Consider the following 23,583-nt stretch of genomic DNA (forward strand, 5'->3'; position numbering starts at 1 on the left):
AGTCTGTACTCAAAGGGGAGTCTGCAACTTTTCTTACCTCTGGAGGGTGGTGACCACCACCTGTTTTGAGTGAATCTTGACTATATTAAAAGAGGGTGAGGGAGAGGACAATACTCTTGGAGAGAGGTTTATGAGACTTTGTACCATAAACTGAGACTTCATGGTGAAAATATGCATTTAGGGAGTGTTTAATACTAAATTTACATAAAAGCACAATGATTTTTTTAAAATGTCTGTTATAGGCCAATTAAATTCTTTATGCAAACATTTCCAAATTCAAACAGAGGTGATCTGGGACATTCAGAGCATGAATCACATATATTCCCCGTGAGGGCTTAGCCCTCTTTCTGAAATACCCAGATCTGTATCTCTAACTAGTGTTGTAACTGAGACAAAAGCGAATCAACAACGTTGGAACAATCGCCCTCAAATTATCCCCATGTGCATCAGTTTACCCTTCAGTCAATGCCCAGCCATTTAAATCAGAGAGGAAGGAAGACTGTAAGCTGAAAATGGGTCTCAATAAAACTGCTGGCTATGCATTGGCTGGATTTATACTGGCAGAGAGCTCAACCCTTATTCAGGTTCAAAACTGAATGGTTCTTACAGTCTCTGACTGGGCCATGAAAAGCTAGCATCACCAGTGTGATCCTACTCTCTGAATCCTAGGTGCAACTTCCCCCTTGCAGAGAAGGCAAAATCGCTGGTAGAAGTTCCTTTGGAGAGGGACAGAGACAAATTTCATTTCTGTCACATACACAGCACTTGAGATAAAGTAGTGCACAACCAGCTTATTTGGGAGCAAAATAAGCAGCAGGTGGCAAGTTGTTCCAGTTTCAACTCAACATCTGCAAGCTGAGTGCCCAGCTAGTCTACGTGAATATTTCCTGCTGTTACCCTGACTTCAACCTCCCCTGCTCCCTGCTTTATCCGGGGGTTACGTCCGTCTTTCCGATACCCGTTCTGCAGACGAGGAAACAGGCTGCTGCTGCAGCATCATTAAGGTCAGGGATACGGATGCGAGGAGGAGCTCTGCAAAGTCCGCATATCCCAAATGACACGACTGGGTCCTTTTCAACTCGCAGGGAGCGAGTAATAGCCCTCCGAGCTGGCGGTTTCCTGTCGACCTTGAGCCTCCTCGCCAGCCACGGTGCAGCTCCGGGCGGGCGCCTGTGCCCGGTCCCCGCCTCGGAGGGAGGCAGGCGCAGGGATCCGGGCTGCACGTCGGGGCTGGCCCCAACGCGCTTGTGGTGGGAGAGCCAGACCTGAGAGGGGCTGGCCTCTGGCAGATGATTGACACCAAACTGGGTGAGGTTTCATGTTAAAAGGAAAGGGAAAAAAAAAAAAAAAAAAAAAAAAAAGAAAAAGGAAAGAAAAAGGGCGAGAGCAGGGGAGGGGGCGACTGTGGGAAGGGGGAGAAGGAACTACTGTAAGAGTAAGAAAGTCCTGCCCAGCTGTTTGCGAAGTTTAAGATTTCCTGTTTCCCCTGCAGCGCCGAAGTGAAGTTTCAGTGAGTCACCCGCGGTCCCGAGCAGCGGAGCGGCGCAGCCCCGCTCCCCGCCAGCCCCGCCACCGCCGCCGCGGCCTCCCCGCCGCCCCCGCGCCCCGCCCGCGGCTCGCCGGCCGCGCCGATCCGGCTCCGCGATGACTCCCCGGCTGCCGAGGAGCCTGCGGCGGCTGCTGCTGCGCCTTTCCCTCTGGGTGCTCATGGGCAGCTCGGTCCCCGCTCTGCTCCGGGGTAAGTGCGCGCTGGCCCGCGCTGCCGCTTGACAGCTGCTGCGGCCGGAGCGGGGCGGGAGGGGACGGGGGCAGGCGGGCGAGCGACAGGCGTCCGCCGCGGGAGGCGGGGGACACGGTTGCTAAGAAAGTTTTGAGCCTGGAAACATTTCGGGAGGGGGTGAGCGTGTTTGTTGATTGCCCTGCGGGAGAGTAAGCGGGGAAGAAAAAACTGGGAATCTCAGGGTTTCGCGGCCAAAGCTGAGGTCCGTCCATGGAGGGAACAGGGGGAGAAAGGAGCGGGTTTGGCAGGAAAGCAGCAGGGTCTGCTCGGGCCGGAGGAGCCCGGAGAGGGCATCTGGGGGGCTGCCTGCGGTGGCCGGGGGAAGGGCTGCAGGCCCTGCCCGCAGCTGATGCGGCGGCTCCGGCACCTGGTGCCGGCCCCGTGCGCAGGGACGGGCCGGGGGCGCGGGCCGGGACCCCGCGGGCCCTTGGCAGCGCGCTCCGGGCCCGGCACCGCCGCTCGGCTCGGCACCGGCTGTGCCGCACCGCCGCGGCCACACGGCTGGACGTGCCTCGGGCGGCTCTCAGAGCGAGGGCCTGCGCGTGGCCACAGAGCCGCGGCTGCGTGGGTCTGCACTTGGTTACCAAAACTTGGGGTTCGCGTGAGTTTCTGCTAAGAGCGGAGTTTAGCCGTGGCTGTGAGCAGTTGGACTGAAAAGCACTTATTCCTCTCTGCACATGTGGTTGGATTCACTTTAAAAGTGACACTTTATAATCCTTATCCTGCTTCTACCAAGTCAACCTTAAATAGGTTTTGGGATCTGCAGCTTGCAGTATTCTTCATATCATAATTTATTATATACTATGAGCTTAAATTTCCACTGCAAAAACAAGATTCGTGCCCTGAGTAGCTTTCTATCTCTGTCCTACCAGGAGTTACCCACATCTGTAAATTAACATCTGTGATATCAAGGTTAGGCCCTAAATCACATTGCAGAACAGGTGATGAACCTAAAAAGAGAACAGGATATTGCAGCAAACAGCATCTGAAACACTTGTGAAGAATTAAGTAGCTTTCTAAGATGTCTTGTAATGGCACATCTAGTTTTAGTCTTCAGGTAAGGTGTGCAGACACCTGGGCTGCTACAAACTTTGCCTTGGGCCCTCTGATTCTCCTGTCTGGTCCATTCATGGTCAGTAGTTGATCCCAAATTTTGGCTGAAACATAAAAACATAAGGTGGATAACTCTTGAATAGCCTTTAGCTATGTGCAGTTTTGAATAACTTCATGCTTCATTAACAACCCTGTCAAAGTCAACAGGTTTTGCATACCTGCAAAGTTACTCATGAAAGCTTAGGGCAGAAGAAAAGAACAGTGTAAGAATAAGACACTATTGTGTCTTATGTTGTGTCTTATTGTGTCACACAACTCAAAGTTATATTAAATTTGAGGTCTATAGCTTCTTTTAATTTTTAATATATATTTTCTATAACTTTTCATTAACATAAATCATACTCAACTAGTGATGGCCTTTATTTTGACCCCAGCCTCAAACTTTTGCAGATTCCCATCACAAAAAACTTTAAATTGAGAAGCTCAGCTTTTGTTAATCTTATATTATTTATTATAATATATATATATATATTACACTCAATCAGCTATAGACAGTCTAAGATTCCCATCACAAAAAACTTTAAATGGAGAAGCTCAGCTTTTGTTAATCTTATGTTATTTATTATTATATATATATATATATATATATTTTTTTTACACTCAATCAGCTATAGACAGTCTCAAACTATGGGTAGATTTTTAAAAGCAGGCATGGCTCAGGAGTTTTTTCTTCTTTCTTATCATAGGTCCAGTGAGGAAAAAGAACATAAACTGCTTACAATTCCAGCATTTTTCATACTCATCTTCATCTACACCCTACAATAACCAAAACTGAGTAGATAATCAAACCAAAACTGTTGTCAGATAATCTATCCCATAGTTCCAAAAGCTGTTTTGATAATCACCATAGGATTCTATTGTTCCATAGAATTCTATTATGACAGGAAGAGTTAATCAGAAAGCAACAGTTCTGTGGAGCAGAAAGTGTGAGGTTTGGATGTTGGTGCTTATTTGGCACCAGAATGAAAATTAGAGCTGCCAAATGCTTGGGGGAAAATAAAACAGAAAAAAAATTAGCTGCTTATTTTGTAGTGATAGCTGCTTATTTCAGTATAGTGATGCTGAAAAAAAGGAGATATATCTCAGAAGTCTCAGAAGAGCTCAGTTCCCAGGTGTGCCTACTAACTAACCAGATGGCTGGTTAACAAAGCACCCGGTAAAATTTCATTTTAACATTCTTCACAGCAAAATATTAGACAAGAATGACACATTCCCATAAAGATTCCAGACAAACCCACAAATTCATGAACAGGTTCAATAGGAATTATCTGCTTTGAAAAAGATACTCTCATGCCCTGTACTACATGGAAGTAATTGACTTTTTTTGGCTAAAGGGGCAAGATGTGATTTTTTTTGAATGGTTTTGAATGATTTATTGAGCACTTTATCAATTAATGGCAGTGCAAAACAGCAGTTGCTCACATAAGAAATTGGTGTTAGTGTGTTCAAGTGAATATGAATTTTTAGTTTGGGTTATCATAACCAGAAATTTGTTCCTTGGAATCATCCACGTAATAATTGTTCATCTCTGAACATCAGGAATGTAATATCTCCATTCAGCCAAACTCTATTTGCATTATTGTCTATTTTTTTGAAAGCCATATCAGAGTTAGTTAATTTTATAGTATGAAAATCAAATTTAGAGCTTCAAATGTTTGCAAAAGGGAAGTAGGAGCGCAAACATCTTGTAATGGGTTGGAACATGTTTGTAACAAGATTGAGTCTAAAATGCATTCCTGCTCCCCATTAAAACTGGCATTTTTTCCGGTTATTTCGGTGGGAAGTAGGGATATATCAGAGATGATATTGCATTTTCTTCTATTTATGGGATGTCCTTGAATTGTGGGACTTTTATACCTAAGACTTTGAAAAACACTTTTGTTTGCTTGCTATTTTTAGTTCATTGGCATTAACATGCTTCTCTAATACTCAGGTGTGGTGAATTCCATATCACAATGGTTTCTATTAAAAAATTATGAGCCAGATCTCAAGCTGCTGCAAATGACTATAGTTCCATTAGCATTAGTAAAGTTATACAGAGTTATAGTGGGTTTCCTGAAACAGTTTCAAAAGTAATTTTTAAAAAAAGGGCAATGGAGTAATTCAGAGTTTTTAATATTTGTAGTATTTTTTCACTCATTTTATAAACACTATTATATTACTGTTATATGTTAGTCAAACAACATTGTTTCAAAATTAAATACTCCTTTCTGTGATGAATTGTTGCAGTTTGAAAGACGCAGCATCCTATAATGGTGTCTAATAAAAGTTGTCATTGCGACAAGGTTAACTCTGAACATAGGAGGAAATATGGTGTCAGGCTGTTACAAGAAGGAAAATTCCTCGTGGTTTGGTTTGTGGGGGTTTTTGCAAGTTTGTTTTTTTCAAAGGCTTTTAGAAAGCATTTGCTCTTTTGAGGGGAGAAAAAAGAGTATAGTACCACCGTAGCACCAGTTGTTGGAGTTTCCGATGCTTATATTTCCTCTGCAAGATATTTTTAAAGTGATACTTTGTTGTTTTCTGTTTTTTTTTTTTTTTGTTTTTTTTTTTTTTTTGCATTTGTGGCATAGGAACTCTTCTCAATAATGTATGTACGTGCTGTGTGCACTTTGCTAGCATTCACTGCCACTTCTCTGACCTCAGAAGATCTGTGCCTTACTTCCAGTACTGCCAAAATGAGCAAAACCAACAGGTTGCGCCCAATCTGTTACTCTTGGATCTTGCATAACAGGGTGCATTTGTATCAGCTAGGTATGAAACATGCTCACTTGTGCACTGACAGATTCCGAAGAAAGTGATCGTGCAATCTCCACCCTGGCTGGCATGGCTACACTCCAGCCCACAGTGCAAGGCAGGGCTTCCAGCCACCTCTGTGATCCCGGGATCAGCAGTGGGGACATGGGCTGCTATAGCCCTGATTTGCCCATGGTTCCCACAGCCCTTCTGGCACCTGACAAGCAGAGGAATGAAGGGGTGCCCTGAGGCAGGTGGTGACAATAGCATCCTTTCCTTTGCAGTACAGCAGCCTTTTGACTCAAGGGGAATACCCAGGTAGGCACATCCCAGGAACATTAGACATTCTGTATTGCCAGAGCATTGCAAACTCAGTAAAATTGACTGAGGTATCAGTCTGTAAAGATGTGGAAGAGTAGAAGGGGCTCCCAGCATGAAGTAGTGGAGGGCCTGTCCTGATATGAAAAAGAAAAGTTGGCTGAATCCTAGTCCGAGAGTGCTGAGATTTGGGTAACTTAATTGTTCTTTAGCTTTACATTCTGTTGGTGTAAGAGGGGTTTCTTATTGTTTTGTGGGTTTTTTTTTTTCCTATAGGCTAATGGGAAGTGATTTTTAAACCCTTATAAAATAGTTCCAAAAATAAAATAAAAGGTGAAGAAAAAATACTTGCACTTTTCTATGAACTCTTATTCTGGAAGGTTAAAATAGACTAAAATAAATCAGAAAGAGTATGTCTTGGCTTTGACAGCCCAAGTCCTTTGGAAGTTTAATTTCACTGGTAGGTGTATTAAGAAACAGCAGAGAAGCTTCTTACTGCAGGGGATAGATTGCCTTTACAGCAAGGAGTGGGCGTACACACTGGGACAGGGCAAATGCCATTGTAAGCAATGGGTTGGCACTAAACATTTGCAGAATTGGGTTCTCAGTGACCCAGCTAAGTCTTCAACAGTTGTTTTTCATATTATGCCTGCACTCTGGCATAGCACTGGCATTTGTTGAGTACAGCATTTTATATTCTGCTGCCTGAAAGAACAGTTTTAGTTGTGTACAGATGTTTAGGGTACAATATGTAAAGAGAGCAAATTGTTTCAAACCATTGACTGATGGAATCTCATCCAGAGGAGTAGTTAGAACTAACAAATCTCACCAGGAATTGCTTAACTCTATTTTTTCCTGGTGACAGCATGCTCATCATTTGTATGTGTCCATTAGCTTCTAGAGATTTAAGCAGAACTGAAATTGAAGCGTGTTTTAAGTGCCCTGCCCAGCAGTTCATACAGGCTAATGTCAGCTTGTTTGCATTGCTGCAAAGCTTTAGCAGCTGTTCTAGATTTTAAGAAATGATAACATTAACAGTGTCAGGGGAAGTACTAGTTGCTGATTTGTCCATGTTCGTGCATATTTTTTTAAATATGCCATTTCCTTGCTCTTTCTCTTGCTGTGAATGCCATTGTAGTTGTTACAGCTGGAACTACCTGTCCTTTTTTTCATATGGGTTTTAAAGCCTTTTCACCTCTGGGAAGATCGTCTCAGGAAGAAGTAGTTTTCCCTTGCTCAAACAACTGGTATTTAGCAAGAACTTCCTGCTGGCATTCATCCCTGAGTTAATCTGGTTAGAATTAGACCTGGTTGAGAGTTTTTGACAGTGTTTTTCATGGGAAAATGCTGATTTGTCAAAACTGAGACAATTTGTGGAAATGTACCAGTTTCCATTAAACTTTCATCAGGAAACATTTCCTTTTATTTTTATTTTTTTTGTACTAGGACTTCCCTAGTCCACAGTACAATTTCTGATACAGAAAGATTAAAAAGTAATCATTAATCAATAACTAAACACTGGTCAATGGAAGAAAGGTGGGATTAAGTGCATGGCCTGACTCACAAAATGCACGTTTGAAACTGGAGCTCCCCCTATCCACTCTCCCCAGGATATTGGAGGGCTGTCACTCTCACTGGGCATGCATATATAGATGTCCCCATATCTAACACCTCAAATGATTTTGGTTTCACTCTGTTGTGAATATTAAAATGTATGAAATGTTGAAGCACTTTGTGGGGCAGGAAAAACATTCCCCTGACAGTGTTTTTGAGGTTGACCTGTAGCCATGTGTTTGTTTGCTCCTTGTTGGGTGGGGATGGCAGTGCTCTGAATGGTATCTTCTAGTCTTTGTTTCATATTGTAATAACAAGCTGTATTCAGAAATTTGTGTCATGCAAAGGAACCACAATTTTGATTATTAACAGTCCTGTTAGTCTGATTTCAGGATTCCAATTCTTTGCTCACCCAGAGCAGTGTTTTGGCAAAAATTGGACTGAAATTAATCTATTTCAGGAGCAGATAGAGAAGTCTGCTTCCTCACACTTGAAGCATGCCTCAGTTGACAACCCAGCAGTTGCATCCCTACAGTGACACCTGGGATTAACACTGTGCCTTTCCAATGGCAATCTGAAATCAGAGGTACTAGAAAGCTGTCTTTTGTTCCTACTATCTTCTGTTTGTACCCAAGCACTTCAGCCCACACCCTCAAATGAGCTGTTTCCCTGTTCTCTTAAGTAGATACCTGAGGTTTTAAGGTAAAAAAAGAAAGATTTTATCAAGCAGCCAAAGGCATACATTTAGCCAGTGATTTGCAAGTCACACCACATTCTTTGTAGTGTGTTTATAGTTACCAGTAACACAAGTTTTGAAAGATCAATTCTGCCCTCTCTGCAGCTGATCAGTTCTTCCAAAACATTGCATTGATATTCCCATGGGCTTCATTTAATGCAGCATTAAAGCTCAGTTAAAAAAACTGCTCTATGCAGGGGATATTAGAAAATGCATATTTGTTCCCAAGGTCATGGTGGCTCAGTCAGGGCTTAGAAACTTTCTTCTGTGAATTTCAGCAGTACACCCAGAGAGCAGCAGGAAGGTCTCGCAGTTCTATTCCTTGGAGCAACATTTTCCAAGTAAAGACCCGAGCGTGGTTCTTACGTGCCTGGGGCACTTTAACAGGTCTCTTTAAAAACTAGCATTGTGCAAGTGGAACGCGTGCAGCCAGACTGTCAGCTGGCATAAATCAGCTTCCTCTCTTGAAGCCCAGGAACCTGCCCTGATTTATACCAGCTGGCAGAATCTGGCCACAGAATAAATAATAGGCAACTGTATGTTATGAGGCTGTAATTCCCTCGAGGGGGCTTTTGTGGTATCAGTCTTACAGGAGCCAGAGTGATCTGGTTCTCTTTCTTGGAGCTAAAGAGTAATTTGACTGCAGATTTTTGAAGTCCTCAGAATATTAAGAATGCGTGATTTCAGAAAGAGAACACTTCCAAACTTCTTGTAAGGTATCATTAAGGATTTTTGCCCAGAAAGAGTCATGATAGGGGAATTTGGGAGAATGCAGATGAATTGATGTGGGATAGGTAGTCCCAAAAAAAGATAAATATCTGAGAAGGATGATTTCTCATCAAGACCAGGCCTTTCCTTTGAAAATACTTGTGTGCATTTCCTAAGATGTATGAAAACTTAAGCTCCTTCATCACTGATAAGCTTCTAGTGCTGGTGTAGTTAATAAGGAAGAAAAGTGGAGAATGCAAAATGAGGACTAAAGAACAAATGCCTTCTCAGAATGTGGATGTGATTTTTAATTTTGTTTAACATTTTACCCAGAAGTATCATAAGTGAGCTGGTACTCAATTTATTGACTTAGCAAGAAAAGGGGGTTCAGTTAGATTTATCAAGTGTTGACCTGTAATTCTCCTGGATCTAAATATTTTAGATGTGAGATGCAGGTGAACCATCTCCCTCCAGTTTTAATCCTGCTGTGGATTCTGCAGCCCAGAATGGGATTAAGCTCCTCATGCCTATATATCACCTGTTGGCATGGTTTGATGGTGCCTGGGGCTTTTGGATGATAATGTGGCAATTTTGTAGATTTCATCTCACTAACTAATATAAGCACATCTTTAATGTTGCTATACAAGGGGCCGAACTTTGAAGCAGACCACAGATGATTAGTAATGGGTTATCTCTTCTGGTTATTTTCAGGGAAGAAAGCAGAAGCAGCTATCCAGGATTCTTGTGTGTCTTGAGATACTGATCTGGTCTGATCCCTGAGTCTAATTAGCAGCTTTAGATACTGTTGAAAACTTGTTATATAAGGTTGCAGTACATCAGTGGTTTGGATAGCGCCACTTCGGCAACAATTTAAAACAGGTCTTAGTTCTCAAAGGAAGATTAAATTTCTTACCATTTTGGCTGCCCTCCTGATTTTAGCATTACCAGGCTGTCCTGACCAACTTCCATATGCTTTGGGAGCTCTGTGGCTGGAGCAAATGTGAAGTCATAGTTACATCAGGACTCTGTGTACCTTCAAGTACTGCAGCCAGCAGTGTATGTGAATAACTTCTGGCCACTGAAGTCCGTGCTTGGGGAAATAGGATAGATGTAACTACATCTTTTTCCTTTCCCAGCTTTTTTCCTCCACCTGTCTAGTCTCTTAAAATATTCCTTCTTTATGCAGTTAGTATCCACTGTGCAAATTCAGGCTCCACTTGGGGTGCTCTGCTCTCAGTTCTGTAGCTATCTTAAGCTTTCCTTTAATGTGAACTGGGTAGTGATTTCAATGTTCCATTCTTCTTGAGAAACTTACAGAAAGGGTGCAGGAAGTAAGGAGTAAATCTTTGTGTGTTTCACTAATGAGAAACCTTTCATGAGATTTTGAAAAATTTTGAATAATCTGCAGTCAGGAACCAATGGAGAAGAGCTGTCATTTGCAGGTGGTGGTTGATCTTTTATTCGCTTTGACTGTTTCTGCCCACCAGCATGCAGCAATTACCCTTCTCATTTGTCTCTGGCATAGAAGGAGATCTGTGACTCTGCAGTGACCGTGCTGTGGCAGGAGGCCAGCTGCCCCGCTGTGTACCTTCTACCTCGCCACAGCTCCTATTACCAATTTTCACGGTTGCCTTGCCTCCTTTTCCAACAGTGGTTAGAGCTTTTGCCCTGAAAGTGGGAGACCCATGGTCATGTCACTCTTCAGCCTGAGAGTATCTAAACTCCATCAATGAAAGCTCTAGGATGAAGGATCCTTGCTGGCTGAAACGGGGGAAGGCTTTAGAGGCAGCACTTTGCAGAAAAAGGGTTGACATGTGTGTGGGTGGTCCCCCAAAGCATGTCACAGGAGAAGAAAGCCTGTTCCCTGATGGATTCATTCATTATTCCAGCCCCTGCAGGGTGACTGATATTCTCTCCAGGGAGTTCACAGCACAACAAAGAGACACTCTACATACAGAAACTTTTTTCCTTTCTAAACTGAAAACAACCATTTCTCATCCTCATGAAAAGATCAGAGGGGACCATGTAATAGTCATGACTTCGTAAGCTTCTTTATTTAAGCCTTCACAAAGTAACTAGGTCAGCAATACATGCTTCTGGGCTATTGAATTTCCCTTCTTCCCCTCAGTCTATTCTTCCATTTCCTCACCCAGCTTTACCACAAGGGAATGCCTTAAGTCAAAAATCTGGGAAGCTGATCCTTTTATTGCATTTGTAGTATTCTCATCTGGTAAGTACAGTGCCAGGCCATGAGGATTTCAGAGCTATCGTAACCCAAGTTTGCATGTAAACAGGAATACCACACTGTCTGGTTGTAACTAAAGCCATATCTGCTCTCTCTTTTCTCTGGATAATAGATATGGGAAGACATTCAGCAAGAAGGGATTGGTAAAGTCTTCTGGAAAAGCAAATACAACCAAAATGTGTTTCCTTTTTTGTTGTTTTTCTTTCTCCATCAGCTTCTTGCTCACACACTCCTTACTTCTCACATTTTATACTTTTGCCTTAAGGTTTCTGGCTGGGGGCTTTGCTGTTCTCACTTTTTCCTGAGGCCACACTGGCATATTTTTTAGTGCAGGAGCAGCCTAGGGATTCTTATACATATGTGTCCCCTGATTTTAATGTTTATGAAGAAAAATAAAAATGTGATTCCAGCTAAATCACCAATGTTCAGGAACTGGGGTTCAGAATGAAGAATCAGCCATATCCTGTTATTTAAAAAAATACACACTTGACCCTAAAAGAATTTCAAAGTACCTGTATTAGACATGAAAGTTCATCCTATGCAGACTGGAAGGGATTAGAGGCTCCTTGTTTCACATGGGAGAAGGAGACAAGATTTGTTGGTGACTTACAACAACTTTTGCATCTAAGCCTATGGTTAAAGCAGTGAACTAGAAGACCAGAAGCCTCTTAGACCTTAGAGATTCAAACACAGATTTCCAGCTTCCCATGATTTCATCCATTGTATTTTTGAGGCCACCATTAAACTTCAGTACAATCATTTATATTAGTATTTCCATAGTTTCAGCTTGTGTTGTTTAATATGTGGCAAAAAGTAATGCAATGATGTGTTAATTACAGTTTCTATAGACAATTCCAGAAGTTGTGGGAAATGAGCAGAGATTACTTCAACACTTGTCTATTGTGATTGGGAAACTGAGGTTCAAAGAGAGTCATAACCCCTGTTCTTTCTCTACAGAAATTCTGGATTAAAGCCTTTAGAGCATCCAGAAATTCTCAACAGTCTCAAACACTCTGTCAAGTTGAATAATATATTAGCACTTTTTTCTCCCCTATTTTTCTCAGGTTATGAGGCTGTGTGCCAGGAGCTTGGCGAGGCACATGGAAGCTTTGGTAACTTTCTTCTGTTTTACAACTGAAGGCTTAACTTTTCTCTCGGTTGTCCACATATATATAGTTCATGGTTCAGCCAATTTGCACATTCCCAAACCAGGCTTTTTTCTTCTGTGGCTTATAGTATGATTATCAGGCATGTACCTACTGGTGGTTTGAAGGCAGAAACTCACTGGCCTTCCCATTGGTGAAGGTGGGTAGCAAATGCTAGAAGCAAACCACTAATTATTTGAAGTATCTTACTCTTGAAAGCTAATGACAAGGCACATTTACCACTATCATAACCACATGCCTAGAAATAGAAAGCACTGACACCTGCTTTTCCAAGCTGTTGCTTAGCATGGATACTTAGACTGCCCATACGATCATCACTTTTCCCTTTAAAAGGTGGATTTTGATTTAAGTTTCCACCGCACTTTTGGAAATGAAATATAGTTTGCTTTTGCCAGGGCATCAATTTCTACTCTATTGTCCTTAGCCTGCAGTGGGTAAGGAGGGAGGAGGTACTGTTTGGAACCATGCTGTCTTTTTCACGTTTTCAGGTGAGAATTTAATGTTAATAATTTCCTGCTTTTTCAACCTGATGGATTGTTGTGGTTTTGGGCATAGGAAGAGCTAAAGAATTAGGAATAGTGCCCACAGCTGCTGTTCTTTGGCTGGATATGAGATATGATTGGTCAGATATGCAGGCACTTTGCCATGCCTTGTTAAGTTACCATAAATAACATAAACACCATTAACTGGGGTAATTTGCCTTAAGGCACAGTTAAGGTAGTGCAACCTAGCTAAATCTGCTCTGCCAGAATGCTTAGCTGTATGCTGCAGAGCTCACAAGGAAGTTTGCCACAGTTAGTTGGTGGAAAACAGGGTTTTAAGCTGTGCTAACTTGATATTTTAGACTCCATGGGGGAGGATATTGTGAAAGGTGAAAAAGCATCCGTTCTGAAAAATGGAAGCTGTAGGTGAGTGAAACCAACCCAGACAAAAGGTGTGCATTTTTAGCAAACAGGATACTTTCATTATTAGAGTACAGCCAAGGCATGTGATGGACTTTCCAATGTGAATCTCTAAATTAAGACAGGCTTTGGCTTGTTAAACACATACCCAGGTAAGTTAGGACTTTGCAAAACTAGCTGGGTGGAATGGCTTCACTTTCAGAAGGCTAGACTGGGAATACCATCCGTAGAGTCATAGAGCTCTTGCAACCTTTGAACCTTTGATGCAGCAGGTTTCCACCACCAGGCTGGTATCACTCACATCCCTGTCAGAATTAAGACTAGCATCTCCAGAAGTAACAAAACAGTTAAAATGCTCTGATAACTGATGTTGTACAGGGATATTTCAAATATGCATAAGTTATAAAATTTTACATCCAAGGAATTAAAAAAATGTCTCTATTGCTATGGAACACTTCCTCTGGTATAGTCTATAAGCTATTACTGTGTTGGGAAAGCTTGGAATTGTTTTGCCTTATGAGCACACTTTTAAAAACAAACTATGTTCTACATGAGTGCAGTATTTGTGAGAAATGCCAAAGTGACGGGTTTAGAGAATGAGCTGCCCGTGTCACTGAGCAGTTTTGCCAGAAACCATAACAAAGCATGTAACTGGCTCGTGGTGTTTAAAGGGATGCTGAGTGGCTCGGCTGCTATGACCATGTTATGCACAGCTTCCTCACTAACAGTTGTTGAAATAGTATTTTCATGATGTAATTATTAATCCACTTGGCATTTGATTAAAAAGATCAAGGCATTTCATAGAAGCCCTTAGACATCCTGCAGACTCCTACTGATTTGTACAGTTGAATAAGTGCACTCCAGATTAAGGATGATGATGACCAATATCCAGAAACATTTGATGACTCTAAAATATTAAACATCAATGAGTATAAGTTGACATAGCAACACTCAGAAATCACAGCATCTGGTGAAGATCTTATCCTATTAAATTTAAGTCATATATGTGGCAATAAACATCTTCTGTCCTGCAGTAGCAGCAACATTATGTAGTAGCAGAGGAACATAATACTGTGCCAGAAATGAACTGCACCATTTAAAAATTTATCAAGTGTCATTATATATTGCTTTTCACAGTTCTTAGTTGTTAGGGGGAAAAATGGTTGAAGTAATTGGATGAAGTTTGAGGTATTCAGATGAAAATTGAGAGGTAATGGTGGGTTCTGAGCTGCTGTTTGGCACACTTGCTCTTGTGATTCTGTCTTATCTCTTCCCAGCTTTCTCTTCAATAGAAGGAATTGTTTGTTAGAGACGTAAATTAGTCTTTTCCTTGCAATGTTTCTTTTAAACAAGCTTGCAAGTGTATATGCTGTCTTGGAGTCCTGGTGAAAAATTATTGTCTTAGGAATTACTGATGAGATAGCTGGAGGGCTGAAATAGTGGATTTAGAGTAACAACTATTAGGCAAAGCAACTGGGAGGGGAAAACCCTGGAAATCCAACTTGATGTGTACTTTTCAAATTTACAGTTATATTCTGCCTCATAATAAATGACGTGTAAGAGCCTGCAGTCCCTCACACATCTTCAGGCAGGTAGACTAAACACTTAAGATTGGCAAGTCCCTTCCTGCTGAGCAGCACCTAATGTGGGAATGTCCTCCCCTTTCATTGTAATGCAAGCCCTGCTGGGGGCTGGCTGCTGCAAGCAGTGAGTAATGTGTTATTGTATGGAATGAGAAGTATTGTATTCCTACATGTAGGTCTTTCAGTGTCCACAGTTAATTTTTTTTAATGTAGGTGAACCATGCACTCATATTGATGCAAGTGTCCTTAAAATACTCAGTTGTATGATATTGTGAATGAATTCTCTTTGCATGTGATTTAGAAATAATGGCAAAGGTAAGGACCTTTCAGTGAAGTTTCAAGAGAGGTATTTAAAGGTGAAAGACCTATTTATTTCAGAATGGGCAGGTTTCACTCATGGCTTTTATTTACCTTTAAGCCCAGTAAAATTTCTACCTCAAATAGAAATGAAGGAGCTGATCATAAGTGCCCTTATTTCAGCGGGATGGTATTGCCAGCTAGTGATTCACAGTCTCAGGTAACTGGGGGAATAATTTGCAAATGCATAAAAAGAAACAGCTAATACCTGGGAGATAGGTTAGCAAATTTACCTTTGGCAGACAAAGGAGATGCTGCTTTGTTGAGAGAGATACTTCTTTACCAAGAAATCTGATAATTCACTAACAGTGTGCCACAGCAGAAGGATCTTTGCAACAGAAGTCTGAAAAAGAAAGTTTTCCTAAGGTTGAATATCACTGGAAGTGTGTAGTTTTATGCATATGCCCTTTTCTCAATACTCAGTATATAATTCCCATTAATAGTTGTGGCAGTTAGATGCATCTATCAAGATAGCATGTCCCCAGGGTATTGAATTCTATTATTCTGCTTCTTTGCATGTAACTTGACAGAGACAAATATAACCATCCAAGCTACTGAATTTGAGAAGGATGTGTATTTTTCTTCAAATCTATTCAAAGTGATTCTACTCCTAGGGGATTACATTTGTGTCTAACTTTCCTCTGATTTACTATTTTATCTGAGCTGATGGATTATGAAAGAGAGTAATTTCTTTTTTATACTGTTTTCCTGAATCTGTCATTCAAAACTTGCTGTGTGGGGACAGAATGGTTCATAAACACCATTTTCCTGAAGGAAAATGGCTTCTCACAGTAAAAAGGAGCTTTGAACAGAGCTTCCGCATAAGCATGTTTGCCCATCAGTGGCTGACAGAGGAGCCTCTGTGTGTGTGTTAAGGATGTGGACTTGTTAAATGAGTCTTCTTATTTGAAAACAGTTTTTCAAATAGACTAGCAATGATGGGTTATATTCAGGTCTAGAGAAAGAAATTGCATAGAATTCTGTCTTATCATAATTGGTAGATTATATTGCAAACCAGTACCATAATAGCATCCTCTAGTCATGGAATGTGCCCTAACTTAAATTCCAGATCTCTCAAATATTCTTCAAGTTCAGAGGTCTTCAAAAACCTAAATAAAATCAAGTCTTTCATGCTGCTTACATTAGTATGTTGTCTTTTTATATTAAACTTAAACCAAAATTCCAAGTAACAATTTTAGAATTATTACTACAATTCTTGTATGCATAACATCCTTGTTTTTGTTTTGTTTTGTTGTTTGTTCATAAATGGCTGGGAGGGACAGATAGTGGCAGTGAATTCACTTAAAAAATCCCACTAATATCCTCCTTTTATCTGGAAAAACAAATATTTATAAATCCCTCTGATTTATGTAGCTGTGTAACGATTGCAAGTTTGAAAGAACAGTTGTCTGGTTAATCCATTTAAATGCTTATTTTGATTGGGCCGCTGTGAGCCTTTGTGTGCGTGCAGCTTCTCCCCACACTTACTGGAGTGTTACAAAATACCACAGAAATTCTGGTTTGGTTCAGCAGCAACCGGTGCACACACATAGAGCTTTCTGTTGTACAGATAGAGACTCTTGCCGTGCACACCTCGTCCTTGTTTAAGGTGGCCTCAGGAGCTGTGGCCGAAGCCAGTTTGCTCTGTCAGCTCCCATCCTGGCTGTACAGGTTGCTGAGGTCATGCCTGAAGAACGTGGGTTCTGGTTGGAGGCACAAAGCACCCCTAACTCAGGGCAGCTGGCACAAAAGGTGCACTTGTGGAGGGCCAGTGCAGAGGCTCACTATGGAGCTGTGCATGGAAAGAGCAAGAAACTTCTGTTCAAATATCTCTGCCTAGGTGAGATTAGAACACTGAATGGCAGGCCTCCAATTTATGTGCTCCAAACCATGCCATTGGACATAAAATCTTTTAATGTATTAGGCATGCTATTTCTGCCCCTTGTGCTTCATAATTCTGCAGTATTTCCTACTTGTAAATGTGATGCTTAAACTGGTATTTGAACAGATGCAGCCCATTCCAATTACTGTGTTATATTTTAGGATTGTTTTTGATTTACTTTTTTAAAATTTAAATCCCAAATCCATTATTTGGGTTTGGCTTTGTTTGACTAAAGTTTTGTTCATTGGTCCACAGGATTTTGATTCCAGTTTAGAGAAAGGACTTGTAGTCAGAAGCACGATATTTGAAATCAGAGATGCAAGTTGCAGTTCAGCAGAAGTTTCAGAACAAAAGGTAAAACTTTTGTCTGGGTTTACAGAGTGTTTTCCCAGACTAGTGGCAGTTTCAGGTAAATATTCATCACACTTTTCCCCTGGAACAAAGCAGAATTGGGGTGGCTGGTTGAATTTTATTTTGTGTTCACATTACAGAATTGCAGCAAAAACAAATGTTTCATGTCAGACAGAGGATATATGTGCTTCACATACTCTCTTTCCCTTTAATATCCTTCCTCTTGAAAAAATTGCATTCTAAAAACAAGACTGTTCTGACTGTTCCAGCATCCTGTGAAGAGGAGGCATCTGATAGGTCTCTGTACTGCTGAAGAAACAGTCACAGAGAGTAGTACCTGTCTTCTCAAATGTCTCCTGTAAAATGTTAACTTGAGACACCAAAAGTCCTTTTCCTATACTTCAAAATCAAAATAACCTTGAATCCACTTTTACAGTGGATTTAAGCAAGTAAGAGGCCTGAGGTGCTTCTGCAGATATGTCTTGGAAGAAACATCAGTCCTTGGAATGCTCCCCAAAGCATCATAAGCCATGCTGATGAGTCCTAAGCAAATCCCATCTGCCCTGGCAGTGACAATGCCTGGCAGAAAAGACTAACTGCAGAGCCCCTGTTTCCTCTCCTGGAAGGGCTGTGACATCTCCTGTCTCAGGGTATGTAACATTTGAAAGCAGACTGTGGGTTGGAGACAGCAGCAGAAGGCAGGTCCCCCATGTCCCTGGTGTGTTGACAGCCTGACCTTTCCCCAGAAGTAGCTCCAGCCATGGATCCAGAGATACTTTTCTCTGCCCTTGCTGCTGCAGCTGAAATATGCAGTTTTGCCTTACCCCAGCTGTGGGTTGCCACTCCTCATACCACATTCTTCATTGTGTTTGTGTTGTCAGATAGATGTCTAGACTGGAGAACTCTTCTGGGTCAGGCTGGCCTTTGGAGGAGGAGAGAGGTGTGGTAAGGTGCGGCCTGATTCCTCTGGGAGGCAGGAGAAAGTGCAGTGGGGGGTGTGAACACATAACAAGCAGGGGAGTATGACTGATGTTTTTTGCAAAATTCTTTGTGCAGATATTCCTCTATGACCTCACTAGAGAGAAAAGGGGAAAAGGGAAGCTCCGTTGTGTTCAAAATGCTTTAGATACAAATTTGTAATTTTTCTGAAAATGGTCTGAGGATTTTTCCATGAGGCAGACAATTGTTTTTCTCAAAATATATTGTTTCTTTGCATCGGAAAGGAACATTAAAATCCAGATGTCAGTCGTTTGTGTGAGCCGGCCTTTGCAGTGGCATCCCCAAAGGAGGGATCTGATGAGGGCTCTGTAAAGCTGCATGTGGCAGGAGCCTTTCAAAAGGGAAGATGGGTATGGCTTTCTGACTTCTAAACCTGTCAGGAAAGTGTGTGTCAGTAGTTTTTAGGGCATGCTAGTAAAGCTAATAAAAATGAGAATTAAAAGTATAAAATGGCAAATACAGGCATGATACTTTTTCTGATTCACCAAGCAACCTGGCTGTATCAAAGGGAAGCTGTGGGAGTCAGACGTAACTTTGAATTTCCTGTTTTGTGTGATTTGTCACAGTCTTTATGTCTGCGCTTCATTTTCGCTACTTTAAAAAGCAAGCAAAAGTCTTCCCCCAAAGCAACCTATTCTCATAATGTTTCCTGGAGGCAGGTCTCTGAGACTAGAGAGGGTTTGGAAGTTCCTGCCAGTCTTCTGAGTGAACAAACAGTATTAATAAACATCTACCCGCCTGTATTAACTCTTGGCAAGCCACGGCAGTTTCTGGTTATTATTTTCACAGTTTCCTCTATGTTTTAGTTATCTTAGTGTGCTCTTTTGCATACAGTAGAGGATACACATTTGGCAGTAGTTTAGCTGTAGCAAGGGTTAACTAGAGAGAATTAACTGTAGTTTCAGCAGAAAGATTTGGCTTTTTGCCACCTGAGTTTCTGTATGCTGCCAGTGTAGAGAACAGTCTTCAAATAATTTCCATTTTGCATTTGGAAGAGATTATTTTCTGCTATCTATCCAGACTTCCTTATTACTGCTGAAAATGCTGCAGATAGATAATCAAGTAACACAAAAGCTTTTTGCATACACGGAATTCAGACCTCTTGAGCTTATAGCTGATTTTAAAGTAATTGAATAAACCACAACAACTTTACATGTGGTAAGTCTCAAATTTGAGTCTGACTAGACTTGTTCCTAATACAACCTGTACTGAGGAAACTTAACAGGATCCAGCTTTAACAGGATTTGATGAAAACTTTAAAACCTCCCCCTCTTTAATTAAATGCAATAAACTCATGTGATGGTGCCAGGCCAGCACTTAGTTACTTGTAGCTATTCAGAAAGTTAGGCAGGATGAGGCCTTATACAACCGGAAGCTCCTAACACTTTTGAAATTTGCCTTTTTCCCTGTACCATGGATCCTAATGTATTCTACTGCCTGGAAGTTTAGCAGAAGGTGCAGTTCCTTGACCTGAGACGTAGACTTTCAAAACTTCTCTGCTTTCCTATAGCCTGTCCAGTGAGGATGCAGCTAAAAAGGCAGAAAAGATTGCCTTTGCATTAAGCAGATATCCCAAGGCAGGCATTTAGAACTGCTTGTAAGTAAGAAAGTGATGCCTCCCAATAAGCAGCACTGTTACCTTAAGAATATGATCAATTTCTTTTATGATCTCATGGGATTTTCAGTTCACATGTGACATTGAGCACACTCAGTAGCCTTGCAGATAAACTGAAGTGCCAGCGTGTGTCTCTGTGGAATACTTCATGGCTAATAGAAATAGCTTAGCCATAACATTTTTAGCAAATAAATTCTGTTCCACCTGTACTGGGTGGGCTTCTGAATTTCCCTCTTGGAAACTGGGAGTTTAATAAATAGAACCTTGAAAACAGGGTAAATGGCTCTTTAAGATGGATGTTCCTCATTACTTTTGTCATAAGAGACATAAGGGGAAGAAATATAAATTAAGCTTTTGGAGGCAATATGTGCCTCCATCAGGACAAATGATTCACCTTCCCCATTGCTATTATGAAGAATTAAGAACTCTATCATACTTGGAACAGGCAGGCAGTGGTGTGACTACTGAGGGAACAGGAGTGGAGAGAAGCAGGTTACTATAAACAAGCTTTCTTAACTGGCTGAAGGAAGAGATGCAATGGGTTCAGAAATTCCATTTAAGCTACACAGAAGGTACAATTGCATAGGTTTGTGAAACCTTGCATGGGCAAGGTTCTGTAGCAGAGCGTAGAGGCATGTTTGTGTTTTTCTGAGTCAGAATTGTTCCTAAGTATATATGTTCTAAATGTTAGGGGGTCTTCCACAGAGACTCATCTGTCATGAAAAAATATCACAGAAATAACTGTATTATGCTTGAATGACTGCTGTCTATTTTCAGACCATATAAGTTGGAAAAATAATATTTGTACAAAGCTGAAGTGTTTATACTCTTTCAGCTCTGTTTCAAGTGAAGTAATGACAGCTTTCACTGAGCAGAGGAGAATACAAAAGGAGGTTTAGATGCAGAATATGCTTCTTAGTGCACAGGTCAGAGTTAGTTATGCAAATGTCAGTTCTGAACCATGAATCATGCTTATTCCAAAAAAGCAGGAAAGCTGTTTTTGCTAATCTTGAGAAGCAGATGAACATTGTTGTGTTCCATGTCCATTGTATATTTGAAGTCCCAGGAGGGGTTAACCACTGAAGACAACTTCCACTAAATTCCAAACTCAATGCATTATGCAGAAAAAAAACCTAGACCCTGTAGTCACAATAAACTGAATAAATTTATTGCATAAATTGAACCTGCTGTTATATCACATATGGTTTTCCATTGCTGTGTGCTGTTTACCAACTTTGTTAGGGAGGCTTTGGGTTAAAGTCAGGAGAAGATGAAATGTCCATTTAAGTGCCCTATGGGAAGCCATCATTTAGATTTTTTTCAGCCTTTTTGCTTGGAAACAGTATTCTTTTGTTCTGCCAGCCATGGAGTGCTAAATAGTGGCCAGAAAATGTGCTGCAAGTTAAAGATCCGCAGGTGAAAATCTACCTCATTATCTGAGGCATCACAATAATGTTTTCAGAATGCTTTCACACTTCTATTTTAAGTGCTGAGCTGGAGTCTCCTCTCACCTGCACTGCTGTCAGTCAATCATGACAGCGAGCTCTGTTCTTAGGCATGTTTGAGGCACTGCCATGCCCTGTACCAGAGAAAAGAGCCAAACCCATGATTAAAACTGCTAATGATCACTCATTTTGGAAATAGTGGATAAAAATAGTGGTATTTTAATGCTTTAAATACAAAAATTATCTTCATCTTTAGGATCTCCAGTGTGCTGTTCTCTCTCTTATTTTCTCTGGTTGTGTCCCTTCCCCCAGCTCCTGCCAGATTTGATTCTGTGTCTGTGTCAATGCCTGCAGCAATCCCTACAGCAAAGTTTTGCCTGTTAAAAGCCAGGCACTTCTACTGCAGAGGCGAGTTAAATGAAGTTTTCCAACTCCTCTCCTTTTCCTTTTGTCTTCTCCCTCTGCATGTACCTTCCCCTATACTTTGCCTGCTGGTAGATGAGAAATGGTGGTTTCCCAAATTCATTGCCGTTCATCAGTAGTTTTCTGGCTTTCCTTTCTTCTGCCTTGGCCTTTCTTCTGCTGGGGATGGCCAAACTACTCTTGCCTAGGTCTAGCTGGTCAACATGGCTTACCTAGTCTGCTTTCTTCTTTCCTAGCAGACTTCTCAGTCATGGCTGAAGAGCCAGTCACACAAACCTCAGAAAAGCCTGTGGGCCCCACCAAATTGTTCTTTGGTGTGATGGATGTGACTTGCATTTTTTTCACACGATGGGCAGAAGCCTTTACATGACAGGGGGAAGCCATGAGATGCATCTCCTCCAAGTAGTTCACAAAGTATTAGCTTCAAACAGGAAGTTATTTTAGATTTTATCCATTGCTGAGCCCCTGAAATTTGCAAAAGTGCAATCAGTACAGTTAAAGGCACAATTTGAAGTACTGACTAAGGCAGCTGTTGTGCTCTGTGGTAGTCAGTGATCTGTGACTGTGTATGATAAAGATCGAGGCTGAGAGATTCTGCAGAACAATCCATAGGAATGTGGTTTCCTGGAGTCCTGCCACAGGGGTGGTTAAACATTCATGGAACCTGTTTTCCTCTGACATATTTTAGTTGTACGTAAAAGATAGCACATGTTTGGCTTTACAGAGGCTGTCTCAGCACTCTTGATAATCATTGCTGTTAATCTTAATAGAAACAGTCAGAAAATCATAAAAGTCCTGTACCTATGGTAATCCTGTTGGGGTAGCTCATGGTTGAGATAAAGGACTGCACTCAAAGCAGTGTCCAGGATAGTGTGAACATTGTGAGCTCATACTCTCATGGTGAAAATAAGAGTATGTAGCAGAGTGACACTCCATTTCAGCTCAGCTGGCATTAAGCTTAGAAATGGCAGCTGCAACTGAAAAACTGAAAATACATATTTCATAGGGTTACCCCGAATAACCCTGTGAAACTCTCCCTGTTATGATGGGAGTTACTAGCTGATCTGCAGTGTTGCCAGCTCCTGTGATTTTATGATGAGTAATAGAAATACAGATATTTTTCTTGAAGATCCACCTCCTGGATCGCAGTGATTTATTTTCATTTTATTATGTCTTTTTTTCTAGTTAGATGGTAATTCCAACCCTCCTACTCATGGCCAAAGTTTCAAAACATCTCTCAAAAAGCACTCTTAAGAGTACAGCCAGCAATGGCAAGTAACGGAGAACCCAGCAGTTGGTTTTTTGGTTGCTTGGGGTTTGTTGTTTTTTTTTGTTTTGGAGGGGTTTTTTTGGTTGGGTTTTTTCCCTTCCTTTATTTCGATGATCTGTCTGACTAGTCTTGTGATTTTGTAACTCATGATTTTTTTTTTTTTTATCTTTAGGATTGATTATGTTTCCATCTTCACTTCCTTGTATTACCACACTGGACATAATCAGTATACTTAAGAGTAGCCATCAGGATATACATCCAGGTCTTGAAAGCAAAACTCAGGTCATGCATTTTTCCTTGACTCTCTCACTCCTGCAATTAATTCATCAATATGTGTAAGGCAAATTTAATTAAGCTGGCAGTGTCTCCATAACTGTCAAAGTTCCTCTAGGGCTGTAGATCA

At 41.3% G+C, this 23,583-nt stretch overlaps 1 protein-coding gene across 2 annotated transcripts in view; it reads left to right on the forward strand.

Annotated features, from left to right (window-relative positions):
- The first annotated feature begins 1,177 nt into the window (after nt 1-1,177).
- TGFBR2 (transforming growth factor beta receptor 2) overlaps nt 1,178-23,583 on the forward strand; it is a 59,401-nt gene continuing 36,995 nt past the window's right edge. Inside the window, exons 1-2 of one of the 2 annotated variants that reach the window (XM_041466570.1) lie at nt 1,178-1,308; nt 1,493-1,738. In XM_041466570.1, coding sequence (XP_041322504.1) covers nt 1,645-1,738 — 94 coding nt within the window. In that variant the 5' untranslated portion in view covers nt 1,178-1,308; nt 1,493-1,644. Of the gene's footprint in view, nt 1,309-1,386; nt 1,739-23,583 lie in introns of those variants that run through there. The other variant, XM_041466569.1, reaches the window with a different exon arrangement.

The sequence above is a fragment of the Pyrgilauda ruficollis genome, unplaced genomic scaffold, assembly GCF_017590135.1.
Source record: "Pyrgilauda ruficollis isolate IOZ18807 unplaced genomic scaffold, ASM1759013v1 scaffold2, whole genome shotgun sequence".
NCBI lineage: Eukaryota > Metazoa > Chordata > Aves > Passeriformes > Passeridae > Pyrgilauda > Pyrgilauda ruficollis.